The 12,911-nt window shown below is 46.8% G+C and overlaps 2 protein-coding genes across 3 annotated transcripts; one reads left to right on the forward strand and one right to left on the reverse strand.

Moving 5' to 3' along the window:
* The first annotated feature begins 711 nt into the window (after positions 1 to 711).
* Positions 712 to 6,357, forward strand: LOC311119331 (E3 ubiquitin-protein ligase MSL2-like). Its single transcript, XM_084194051.1, has 3 exons — positions 712 to 2,190; positions 3,841 to 5,192; positions 5,291 to 6,357. The coding sequence occupies exons 1-3, from the start codon at positions 2,049 to 2,051 to the stop codon at positions 5,591 to 5,593; spliced, it is 1,797 nt and encodes a 598-aa protein (XP_084050177.1). The 5' UTR covers positions 712 to 2,048; the 3' UTR covers positions 5,594 to 6,357.
* Positions 6,358 to 6,706: 349 nt separating this feature from the next.
* LOC311119332 (tumor necrosis factor ligand superfamily member 10-like) lies at positions 6,707 to 12,026 on the reverse strand. 2 transcript variants are annotated; one of them, XM_084194052.1, is made up of 6 exons: positions 11,629 to 12,026; positions 10,209 to 10,349; positions 9,441 to 9,486; positions 8,996 to 9,112; positions 8,034 to 8,266; positions 6,707 to 7,880 (listed from the first exon to the last, which is right to left on the reverse strand). In XM_084194052.1, exons 1-6 carry the CDS (start codon positions 11,743 to 11,745, stop codon positions 7,671 to 7,673), a joined length of 864 nt encoding a protein of 287 aa, XP_084050178.1. In that variant the 5' UTR covers positions 11,746 to 12,026; the 3' UTR covers positions 6,707 to 7,670. The 2 variants fall into 2 exon arrangements, with proteins under 2 accessions (XP_084050178.1, XP_084050179.1); XM_084194053.1 differs by lacking the exon at positions 11,629 to 12,026 and adding an exon at positions 10,483 to 10,569.
* Positions 12,027 to 12,911: the final 885 nt, after the last annotated feature.

Genomic DNA, 12,911 nt, shown 5'->3' on the forward strand with positions numbered 1-12,911 from the left:
AAACTATGTAATATGCCAGGGAGATATGTATACTGTAGGTAAGAAAGTAATACTAAGTGTAGGTTGTGTAGTAAACTGTTAGCTGTTGGTGGTGCACACATAGCCTATGGGATGGGTTTTTTGATTTATTTTATTTTTGTCTTGTTTGCGGACCGCCACAATACCAGAGAAGAAGAAGAAAGCAAAGACAGTATAGTATGAAGCTAGGCAGAAACTGCTTCTCCAGTAAAACTCCCAGATCACACTTGTAGGCGATGTCATGGCGATGTTGGCTAGCTAAGCTCATGCGTAGAAACACGTCATCGGGTTCAACGGTCTCTCGCGCCGAACTGCGCATGTGCAAGCCGTCAAATCAAAGGTACTCCTTCAATATAAAGTTGTTTTTGACGAAAATGAAAACGTGTCAGTTTGTCACTTTCACGAGGTTGGAGTAATAAGAAGTTCAACTACTTAAGACATTGTCTTGAATCTAGGTTGCGCCTTTAGATTTCGAGAAAATGAACAACTAAGGAATAATTTTTAACTTCTCTCATTGACTTCTCAAACCTCGGCCTGGTCTTGTTTGGTCTGTTTCGCAAGCGTTCCCGGAAGTCTCGCGATGTTGCACTTCTGGGTTTAGAAACTCTGTGAAGAAAGTGTCTAGGGTGCCGAAAAACCCAACGAAGAAGAATTGTATTCTCGCGAGATGTGAGAAACAGCGCCCCTCTGTTTGATTGACTGTGGGGAGGAAAAGGGAGGGGAGAATAACCTCCGCGCCTGGCGATAGCAGCAGGCTACACAAACCTGTTACAATCTTACTCCAATAATACACGAGTGTTATTCTTCTTCGAACGCCAACAGAGAACTTTGTCGCACCGACTGCTTTTCTGCTCATACCCAACCGGAGAGGAGGTAAAAACGAGGGACTAATTCCAAAAAGAAGAAAAGCGGCCTATTTTTGTTCCTGATATCCTGGTGCCGCCGGTGCAAGCTCGCGCGGCCGGCGTAAATATACTCCGGCGTTTATTTGACTACTTCAACAAATATTTCCATACTCTCTTTCCATTCTCCACTACCTCTTCCAGTTTGCCCCCTCTTGTTAGTTATCCTGCGCTAACTGGCTTTAGCTCAGTGCGCTAGTGGGGGCCAAGGCGGCCTGTTTTGTTTTCGCAGCGTAGCCGCCATGAACCGCGGACAACAACAGAATCAGCGTGCTGCTTGCTGACTATCACTGCCTACGTGCCACGAATATGCAGGCCAGGAGGAGAGGAGCCGACTTTAGCTAAAAATCTGAGGAAGATGCGATTAAGGAAGGAATGCGGGAGAATAAAATAATAAGATTTTACTATTAACGTTAGCAAAGCAGCTCTGTTTGAATTTGGTACGAAGGTGCCTAACAGTGGATAATTGGAGGCCGGAGTTGGAGAAAGAGCGCCACCACACCAGTGACTGTATTGTTGTTGAATTATATCTCAACCAGCGAGTGTTGCTCGGCCAACGGATTGTGTGAAAGACAAGTGAACGGGCTTTGATAAATTAATTTGCTCGAGATTTATTTTTATGTATGCACTTAATGGGATTTACAGTTTTATTTTTATGCCATGATGATCATTTGGGCATATTTCGTGCCGTGGAAAAGAGGAAAACGCTAAAGATGGATTGGTTGTGATTATGAATACAGTAATGTTCTACCCGTACTACCACGAACATAGACTTCATACCTGTGTGTTTGTAACTGTGATTTGCAGCTAACTTACCTGCTAGCTGTATCACACATACATTTACCTATTTGGTGTATAGACTATCTTACCAGCACTATTTTGGCGATAAAGCTAAGTTAGGTTAGCTAGTTAGCACCGTTAGTAGTTAGCTAGCTACATCGCCCATCTATGCCCTCCACACAGCTCCCATCCTCCTTTGGGCAATAATAGAACGGACGGGAAGGGAGTTGCGAGGCGCTTCCCCTTTTAACGGGAGCCACGGGACTTTCGCCGGAGGAACTGTGTGTTTGTTCGTTTGTGTTTTTCTTTTTTTCTCGGACTGGATGTTTCCGTCCCTTGGCTGTTGAGATGAACCCGGTGAATGCCACCACTCTGTACGTGTCTGCGTGTCGTTCTGTGCTGCAGTGCGACCCTCGCGACCCCCGGGCCCTGGCGGAGCTCTACAAGCTGCTCCCCTTCTTCCGCCAGTCGCTGTCCTGCCTCGTGTGTGGTAAGTGCATCGGTATTATTATTATTTTAAGGGAAGCGGTACCCATGTAGTTATCCAGCTAGCTGCTATACCTAACTAGCCTAGCTGTGTCTCCCGCAATGGTACACACAAATGGTACACCAGTCATTGTGACACACCCCCATTCCCATTGGATGTCGGAGCAACTAGTTAGCGGATGGCGTGGATCTGTCTACTTAAACTAACTAGGCTAGCTACTGCGCGTCTCCCTACGATCCATTTCAATGTATTCCATAGCTTCACACTGATCCAGTCTTAGACTGGCTAATTTGACCGGATCGCTTGAATAAAATCAAACTTGCATGAGTTACTGCACTGGTTAGCAACATTTCCCCATTCATCATAGCTAACGTCATAGCATTAACGTTAACCACATCCAGCTAGCTAACCTCCCTGCTCCACCCCATACGTAACTAAATCACTGTCGGACAGGTGCATGTATTTGCACATCCAGAACAGAAGGGAGTGTTTGTCAGATATTTATTAATTTATTCAACGTCCATTGTTCTGTGATGCCCTCGTGACTGTCCGTGGGGGGCATGTTTGTGTTGTGAGATGGTGCGTGCGCAGTCTTGAAAAATGCATTTCGAGCCGAGCCCCTTCCTGAGCAGGAAGAAAGCTGAGCCGAGCAGCCGCCAGAGATCAGTGAAGAATACTACTGGTTTGTCATCCTGTTCTTTTCTTTTTAGGGAACTGTTGCCTAATCACACATATATCCTTCCCCGTCACTGTTACAAATGATTAATGAGTATAAAAGAGGTTAATTCAATGGGGTGACGTTTTTACTCTGTTTAAAAATAAAGTGAAATATACCTCCAGTCTTCACACACAATGTTTAATTTGACAGATGCATAGTAGTACACGTGCTTTGTTATATGTGGGTAGGCAGTTCCATTTGGCATTTTAATTAATCGTTTTCAATTTCGATTATATGACTGAAGTCGGAACTGCAGCCACTTTAGTGTTTGTGTGACGGGTAGAGCATGCATCCTACATGGTCTATATCTAAGGCGTTTTTGTTGTCGTTTCTAAATGGAACTCCCTTCATCCATCCATCTGCAGCGCGAGCCCGCTCTCTCAGCTGCCATCCCTAACGACGACCGTTGCTAAGGAAGCTGCTCTCAAAGCACAGCGGTCATCAAGCCTTGCAGAGGCAATCAGTGTTGAGCTGCCTCTTTGAATATAACCGTTTATAAACGGTTGAAATAAGCATTTAACATAATATGAACCCTCTTCACTTCCTACCTGGACCATGTTCTACTATTTATATGACAAAGTGGTTTATTTAAAACCAATGTCGTTGACTTAATTGATATGCTGTTGCTTTTGTGTTGTGCTCACTGCATTAGTTGAATATTCAGAGCGGAACAGCAATTGAATGAATCACTTCTATATATAGCCCACCTCCGTAGTACTCTATCATCAGTCCACCGCTAAGCTTCATGTCATCGACTCGTTATTAATAATAATTATGGCTCCTGTTTATGATTTATTGTGTTATGTTGTATGGACAATTATAATTCTGCCGTTGGAGTGATTTCTATCTCAGTGGTTCTCACCCAGTTGAATAAAGGATAAATAAATGTTGTTTGTCTTACCATAAATGACTGAAAATGATTCTCTTCTCTCCAGGTAATCTACTGCAGGACCCCATAGCGCCCACTAACTCCCAGTGCCAGCACTATGTGTGTCGGGGCTGTAAGGGCCAGAGGATGCTGCTTAAGCCGTCCTGTTCCTGGTGTAAAGACTACTCCCGCTTCCAGGAGAACAGACAGCTCTCCTTATTGGTCCACTGCTACAGGAAGCTCTGCCTCTACATCGCCCAATCACCTCTCGCCCCGCACATTGCTAGCGCAGCCAGTGATTCGCCCGACCTCCTCGCCATTCTTAATGAGGGCCTGTCATTGGTCGAAAGCGAGCAGGAAGGGGAGGACACTACGGATTTGGCGAGCCAGTCGCCGCCGACGGCCCCCTCAACGTCTGACCTCAGACCTAATGAGGCTCCGCCTGCAGAGGAGAGCCAGGAGGAGGGGCTTAGCCCTGTGGGCGGGGTTAATGGGCTGCATGACTGTAATGGCCTGGCCAATCAGGACGTGCCACCACCTATTACCTTAGCTACAGGGGGAGGTGTTCTGAAGCAGGAGAGCTTGGGGGAGGAGCTACTTGCGTGTGTTGGCGTGGTAGGTAGTGGGGAGGCGGGACTTTGTGACATTGGCACATTTGGGGAGGAGCTTAATAAACATGGCGGAGGTCCGTTGTTGAGCGTGGATGAGGTTCTTAGGACCTTGGAGCCAGAACCCAACCCTGAACCACTTGACCCCCAGTCAGACAATCCCTTTGTACCCCCCCACAACGGATCTTACTGCCCTCCTACCCCTGACTCCCCTTGCCTCACCCCCTCCCTCCCCCCAGAGAACATCCCTAGACTTCCGCTGCCTCCCCGCCAGCCCACCCCTGCTCTCCCCCGCCTACCCCCTCACTGCCACCGCAAGCGTTCACGCTCTGAAAGCGACAGTGAGAAGGTGCAGCCCCTCCCCATCGCCACCATCCTCAGAGGCCCACCCCTGGGTGCCACCAACCCCCCTCACCTCCCAAACCCAGCCGCCACTGTCAAACGGGAGCCCAAACTCCCCTCCGCCATCACCCCGCCTCACCTGGCGCCCGTGCCCAACGGAGGGCCTCCCAAGGTGGGCAAGACAATGCTGGTGTCGTCCAAAGGCCTGAAGAAGAGTCTGGAGCACCACGGGTGCCCTAAGAAGGCCTACACCAAGGCCAGGCAGGGAGTCCCCAAACCCCGCGCCCAGCCCCGTGACCGCCTTCCCCCCCACGGCCATGCTCACCCTCTCTCTCACCCACCCAGCCCATCCAAGCCCCTGTACAAGAAGCCGGTGGAGAAGAAGGGCTGTAAGTGTGGAAGAGCCACTCAGAACCCCTCTGTTCTCACCTGCAGAGGGCAGCGCTGCCCCTGCTACTCCAACCGCAAGGTGAGTTACTATAGATTTACAATGGCTTGGTCTGAGATCAGTGTTCCCCTATCCCCATGTAGTTCACTGATTGTAAATAATATTAATATTCCTCCAAGGCATGTCTGGACTGTATCTGCCGTGGCTGCCAGAACTCCTACATGGCAAACGGGGAGAAGAAGCTGGAGGCGTTTGCGGTTCCAGAGAAGGCTCTAGAACAGACGCGGCTCACGCTCGGCATCAACCTCACCTCCATCACAGCTGCAGCCCTGCGTAGCCCGGCAACCAGCAACACCCAGCACGGCAACCAGCTCATCACCACGGCAACGGGAGCGACGGGGGTGTCCTTCCTGTCCGGGGTAGGGGCAGGACATGAGGACAGGGGGTTTGATGATTCGCTGGACATGAGGTTCGACTGTTGAAGACCCGCCCTCCTTGGATATTATTGACCAGTGGGCTGTGCAGAGGGGCCTGGAGGGGCAGGGTTGAGGATAAGGCAGCTACTGTGACAGGCGGGAGAGGGAGTGTGACTCAAGACACATACACACTCTCCATACAGCGCCTGGGACGTGCTTTTGGTCTTACATACTGATGATAGAGATGGATGGAAGAGGGATATCGTTACTGTATGGTCAGAGATTTTTATTTTGTGAGGGTTAGAAGTTTTGTTTTGTACTATCAGTGATGTGTTGGCCTGCGATGGGCTCATTACTCTGTGTGTCAGAGGGAGGGGTGGTTCAAAGATAATTGAATGTCCCAAATAGCACCCTATACCCTAGATAGTGCACTTCTTTTGGCCAGGGCCTCAGTACACTAGATCGGGGATAGGGTGCCTTTTGACAGGCCTGTTGGCAGGACCCAGCCACAGACCGACATCAGTAGACTGACTGTAATTTATGAACTTTTGTTTTTGTACACAGAACTTATCAAATTCCATTTAAGAGGATGTTTTATGATATATTTTATAAGTTACATTAACAAACATTTGCAGTATTTATTGGATGTCACCTAACCTAGGTAGCGGTGGGCCACACCCACTCCAGCTGTCAGCCTATCAAATCCTGTGTGGGCGGTTCTGTCTAAATGATGTCTCTGTCCTATTAGTGCTAGTTTTTGCTGTCTCCAACTGTCGTTTTGTTTCCCTCGGGCATTAAAAACCTGTATTATACGTGTAACATATTTCCACAAAAAAGAAAATCAAAACCTTAAGTTGTGTTGTCTCTTTTTGAAAAACTGAAATCATATCAGACTAAAGTCCAATGAAATAATCATAATTCACATTACGCAAATTACTTCACATGACTTACCATACAAACCACATTCCTACACCCTCGGTGTCCTGTGGAGTCAGCTCACCTGCAGTCTTTAGTATGACCACTTGTAGTCAGTAATATCTGCACTGCCCACAGGTAGGCAGCAGAAGCTCCTAAGCTTGTTACCAGTAGGGGGCATGAGATTCTTGATGTAATGTCTGTTTTGTTGTGATAGACTGGTACTGAATGCTTACTACTATACATGACCACAAGCTATGGTCGCCTATTTTAGTGTCTTTATTGTACACATATTTACATGAGAGCAGTTGGACTCCAGCACTAGTGATTAACATTGACAACATATTTAGTGTGTGTTTGTGTCTCCATGGTAACGTCACTTCCACAGCCACACACAGGATTTACATGAGTCATGATTGAATGGTAAAACAATTCAACCCCCAAAAAAACATCTGCAGACGATTCTCCTCCACTGAAGTGGCTTAACTGGCAACCCTGTCCAGACCTCTGTCTCTGCTTGTCTGTAACTACGGATATATCTATCATTCCATCTTCTGTCTGTCGGTGGGAGAATCAATACATATTTTAGCAAAGTCAACATTACCCATGTCCTAACACTGGTTCCCATAGTGACGGAGGGTCTGGGCTACAGTAGGGCCTCCTGGGTCCTAGCCTGAAACGTTTTAACTGTGAAACAAAGTGAAAAAGTGCTGAATTAAATGTGTGGTTGCAGGCAGTGTTACTCAGGTGAGAGCTTGGGGTTGTGTTAAGAATATGTCATAGTCTACAATCAAACAACATTCAATGTCCATACAGTAATAACACAGAAACACCCCACATTCATTTTTACATTAAAACCATCTCTGAGTTCATATAAACAGGAGAAGAAGACTCATCCTTTTAGGATGAAAAGAGCATTAAGACGTTCACAATCATCCAGTCAGCACAGACCTTGATGAGCCGTGAGGGAAGGCTGGATCATTGGCACCAGGGTGGAAGATGATTGGATAACCACACAAGCTCCGCTCACACCGCCTCACATGTACAGCACAGTCACAGCTTAAAGCTTTGTACAGCTGTACACACACACACAACCACACACACACACACACAACCACACACAGAGCTCTCAAATGATGTGTCTGTCAGTATTCACACATGGCTCCCAAACAGTGTGTGTCCCAGGTTCCAGCCCTCTTGAGTCACCATGCAGACTAACTCCTGACCTCTAGCTGACCAGGAAAGCCCCGAAGAAGCTGCTCCTCTCATCCATGTCGATGGCTGAGGCGTTGCTAACGGTGACGAGAAGGCGGTCTCCGGCAGCCAATGGGAACAGCCCCCCCTGGTGGGCGGAGTGCAGAGAGAACTGGGAGTCCCGGGACCAGCAGGAAGTCTGGCTTGTCTTCATCAGCAGGATGGGTACTGGGTAGGAGGACACCTGGAGGAGGACACACAGCACCATCACTACAACTACCTTTGATAAACACTCAAGATGTCATATAGCTATCGAAAACGTAAAAACAAACATTCTTATAGGACAACTGTTTGTCCTATTCTTATAGGAAAAATGAGCGTGGTACCGTGAACTCACTTTCTTATAGACATACTGCAGCATGGGTCTCCCCCTCTGCTCCCTCTCCTCTTCCTCCTCCCCCTCCTCTCGGTGGGTATGTCTGAAGTAGGTCTGGGCGTAGATATAGTAGAGTCCTGGGCGAGGCATCACCAGCTCCCCGTCAACCAATCGGACGTCCTGAAGGAATGCCAGCCCTTTATGCCCCTCCCACCACGAGATCTTCTGCCCCTGCACACGCCATCCCGGAGAACCTGTGGCCAGACAGGAAGGAGAAAGGCAATAGTAGGCAAGCTCAAGGGTCAGGAGTTAGACAGGGCTAGGTCTTAAGACAGAATACAATATAATCGGTTAAGAATAGAATAGAACAGTCTACAGACACTGAGTATACCAAACATTAGGAACACCTCCCTAATATTGAGTTGCACCCCCTCCCCGGTCAGTCTATGTCATGGAAAGAGCAGGTGTTCTTAATGTTTTGTACACTCAGTGTATATGGCCTCAATCCCCACAATAAATATTATTGAAAGTGTGCTATAAGATGCCATAAATGGAACCACATAACATACTGTATGTCTACAGACTTGGCCTGGGCAATAAATGTAACACTTCACACCGAGCTGTCAGTCTGTCAAGATGGTGAGGAGAGGGTTGGTGTATTCTGCCAGATCTACCACTGGGTTAAGAGCTCATATGGGACACATACTGCTTGCTGCCTGTATTACTAGTTACTGTAGTGATATGTAATCACTTTTAAGCTCTCCTCTCCCCTCTCTCTGAACTATACACAAACACACACACACACACCTGAAGAACACATCACACACAGGTGTGAGCCACATGCCCCCAGAGTCTAACCTGTGTTCATCAAACTCTCAACACCAGTCTTCACAGGGTTATACACGCGCGTGCACACACACACACACACAGTGTCTCTGTTGTAGTTGCAGAGTATGAAGGGTGAAAATTGAAACAGGTCTCACCTCCTCCCTCCCTCTCTACTTTGGGAGCCAAGCTGCCAGTGACGTGGGCGGCGACATTCGGGCGAGAAGGCGCCCGGTCCTCCATCACCAGTGAGGGCAACACCCTGGACACCTCACCTGACAGAGAGAGAGCGAGAACATCAATTAGTTGTCCTAGTGTAGTCAAAACATAAATCAGTGATAACAGCATAGAACTTGTAAAATGGACATTCCCATTAAAGGTTACTTATATGTAGTGGTTTACTAGCATCCTGTCCATAGATGGAACTTGTACATCAAGCTGCCTCACGCTACAGAAACAGGAGATAGGCTCCTCACTCCTGCCCTATGAACCGTTCTGGCTCGGACAAGTCTTGCTTACTTATTACTATGTCAGCTTTACTAATTCAAATCACAGGGTGCCGTTTTGCCCTAGTTCTATAGGTCAGACAGGTAGTTATCTCACCTCTAACTACTGAGGAGATCTCCCTCTGATATCGCTGAGACAGAGACTGAAGAGAGAGAGACAGAGACATTTTTACATTTACATTTTAGTTATTTAGCAGACGCTCTTATCCAGAGCGACTTACAGTTAGTGAGTGCATACATTTCTCATACTGGCCCCCCGTGGGAATCGAACCCACAACCCTGGCGTCCAAACACCATGCTCTACCAACTGAGCTACACAGGGCCACAGAGACAGAGAGAGAGAGACAAAGAGAGAGACAGAGAGAGAGACAGAGAAAGACAGAGAGAGAGAAAGACAGAGAGACAGAGAGAGAGACAGAGAGAAAGAAAGAGAGAGAAAGACAGAGAGAGAGCCAGAGACAGACAGAGAGAGAGAGAGAGAGAGAGAGAAGAGAAAGGCTATTTATTTAACATATTTCAAATAAAAGCCCAAAACATTCTTGCAAAAAATGTGTGTGAGTGTATGTGCGCGTGTGTTTCTGGCCAGGTGAGTACATTCCAGTGCTAATTAAACCACAGTGGATCCCATCCCAGACTGCACTATAAAAACCCCATTGTATGTCTGAAACTCTTCTGAGGCGAGTAAGGTTGCTGATCTTAGGTCAGTTTTGCATTTCCCCCCTAATGGTTAAGGTTAGGATTAAGGGAGGGTAATCTTATCCTAGATCTGTGGATAATGGTAAATTATATAGGGAGCCCCTCCGTCCTACCAGAAGACCTGGGACCCCTGCGAGGCAGATATCTACTCAATGAGGATGTGTGTTACCTTCTCTATGAGGGTGTGTAGTTGCTGTGTGACCTGCCAGCAGGGGTCTCCTCTCCCCTCGGTGGAGGAGCGTACGTATCCCTCTCTGAGGTCGGCCCGTGTCAGACACGACACACTGCTCCTTGCAAACGTCTCCTTCATCTGAACAACACACACATTTAAATTAATACTACACACCTTCGACTGAACAACAAAGTGGATAGGCTAACGTTGTTAGGGATACTTGGGGGACCAGAGTTGAGTTGCATCATAAACAGTTGTTTACTTCACTTACTCTTGCTGTAATGAAACTAATACTGCCATGTTCAAATGGATTGTCTGTCTGTATAAGTCTTTATAACATTTCTCTGTTGCTGTCAGACAGACAGAGAGGGAGAGGAGAGAGAGAGAGAGAGAGACAGACAGACAGACAGACAGACAGAGAGAGAGAGAGAGAGAGAGACAGACGGAGAGTAGAGAGATGGAAGAGAGAGAGAGAGAGAGAGAGAGAGAGAGAGAGAGAGAGAGAGAGAGAGAGAGAGAGGAGAATGGGAGAGAGGGAGAGTATAGGGAAGCAGAGAGGGAGAGTCAGCATTGTTGCTCAATCATTATGGAAATAATCCAGGTTACTAAAGTACACAGCTGCAGGAGAGAACACAAAGAGCCTAACAAAAGTCAAACATTTACAGTTTCATCAGCACTTGAACAAAGCACTTCAGTATGCACTAAACTTTCCCTGCAAAAACAAGGTGAAACAATAAGAAAACAATAAAATTGGATAAAGGGCATATCAACAAAGTTTTCTTGCAGACAGTCTTTTGCACAGGGTCCTTGCTATCTGGGATCATTGGGACGTCCCAACTGATGTTACCCCATTGAAGTTTAACTTTAAAATGGTTAAGGTAAGGGTTAGAGTTATTTAAGGGGTATGGTAGGGGTTAAGGTTAGGGTTTAGGGTAGGGACGTCCCAAGGATTCCAGATAACACTAACCTTTTGCACAGTTCTCGGCACAGAACTTCCTTATACCCAGTGCACACTACACTACTACAACACATAAACACTCCTTATCTTACAGAATGCACTGGGCGTTCTCTGCACACGTTGGCAATGTTTATCACAATCAACAAACAAGTCAGGGAAATCATTTGCAAAGCAAGAAGTTTTCATGGAAAAGCTTTATTGCAACATAACTACTTTCTCCAACTGTATGCGAACTGGCACCGCACAACACAACGTCGCATAAACACAAGGTAAATAACCCGTATCAAGCCTGGATCAAATATATTTCAAATGCTTTCAACATACATAATTTAGTTTGCCCGAAACAATGGAGCCAATGGAATAGTCACAAAAGTGCAAAGTCCAAGCTCCATCAAGCGACCTTATATACTTAAATAGTACGTGTATTTTTTCTACCCCTTATTTCCCCCCGGTTCTTACCGTGTTGAGGACGTTAGTGAAGTATAGCACGGTGACAGTAACGGCCACGGTCTGCAACAGAATCGCAGCGAGCAGCACAACCCCGAGAAATGAGACGCCGCTCGAGCCTCCCGCCATACCGACCACCACCTCGTGCCCTGCTCTACTCGGCTCCGGTTCCAGAACAAAAGCGGAGTAGTGGGGGGGGGAGTGAGTAAGAACAAAAGCGGAGAGGGGGGGGGAGGAAGCCACCGTGAAGAAAAACTTGACGGAGTCTTGGACAAACTTTCGGTTATGGCTAAAAAGAAACCAACACTGAAATGAAATTATTATTACGCTAGGAAGTCCGTCTGCTTCATAGATATAGGCTACCTATCTATGTTCGGCCTACCTACATCTGCCCTTCTTTCTTTGTAGTCATAGGCCAATAGCTATGTGTCAATAAGTTACGTTTTTAATATTCCATTGTTCTATTCTAAAAGAAAAACAGGACTTTTCTCTCTGGGTAATAAATTGATCTTGTTTCTCAGTTCTGTATCTTAAACATCTGGCCTCAACGTGTGCTCGGTGCGCGCATTTTTTGTGTAGTCGGGGCCCCCATTTTTAGGTCTCAACTTACTGTTGAGCGTTAAAATAGTAGAATACACAATGTGCAATTTCAACATTTGGTAGTGCATCAGCAGTTTTTCTATTGTTATGTCAGTCACTCAGTTAGCCCATGTCAGATTTCTATTTAGATTGCTAGATAAGGTAGTCTAACTATAAACCTACTCAGCACCAATTTACCAAACCGGCATGCAGGGATGTGCCCAGGGGCCCTGACCTCCAGGGGGCCCCCATTGATTTTGTTAGTCACTCTCACACAGATATCATATGAACTTGGCATAAGTCATGTCAAAATGTGAATTGCAGGAAATTATCTTTAAAACTGCTACATTCTCTCTCCGACCCCATGGCAAAATGAGTAGAATTGCATTAAATTCGTTTTAAAAGGTGTGTGGGGGAGGGGGGTGTCTGAGTCTGGGGCCCAAATCTCGCTTAGGGCCCCAAGAAAGCTAGAGGCACTGGTGTGTGTGTCTGAGTCTGTCTTATCCTGTCCAGCCCAGTCTAGGGGGACATGGGGAGGTCTGGGTCTGAGTCATAGAGTCATCATCATTATCCCTGCTGAGAGTGGCTGGACAGAACTCAGTTTATCTATGATGTTGCATACACACACATACACACTTACACACACAAACACACACACACACACACACACACACACACACACACACACACACACATACATACCACACACAATGTCC

This window comes from Coregonus lavaretus (genome assembly GCF_964263955.1).
Source record: "Coregonus lavaretus genome assembly, contig: HAP1_SCAFFOLD_1085, whole genome shotgun sequence".
Lineage (NCBI taxonomy): Eukaryota > Metazoa > Chordata > Actinopteri > Salmoniformes > Salmonidae > Coregonus > Coregonus lavaretus.

Excerpts from the sequence above, each read along its gene's own strand:
- LOC311119331 (XM_084194051.1), top strand. The coding sequence starts at position 2,049 with ATGAACCCGGTGAATGCCACCACTCTGTACGTGTCTGCGTGTCGTTCT. Across the intron at positions 2,191-3,840 it reads GCTGTCCTGCCTCGTGTGTG|GTAATCTACTGCAGGACCCC; the intron begins GTAAGTGCATCG and ends TCTTCTCTCCAG. Across the intron at positions 5,193-5,290 it reads CCTGCTACTCCAACCGCAAG|GCATGTCTGGACTGTATCTG; the intron begins GTGAGTTACTAT and ends TATTCCTCCAAG.
- LOC311119332 (XM_084194052.1), bottom strand. The coding sequence starts at position 11,745 with ATGGCGGGAGGCTCGAGCGGCGTCTCATTTCTCGGGGTTGTGCTGCTC. Across the intron at positions 9,113-9,440 it reads GATCTCCTCAGTAGTTAGAG|GTGAGGTGTCCAGGGTGTTG; the intron begins GTGAGATAACTA and ends TCTCTCTGTCAG. Across the intron at positions 7,881-8,033 it reads TGCAGTATGTCTATAAGAAA|GTGTCCTCCTACCCAGTACC; the intron begins GTGAGTTCACGG and ends GTCCTCCTCCAG.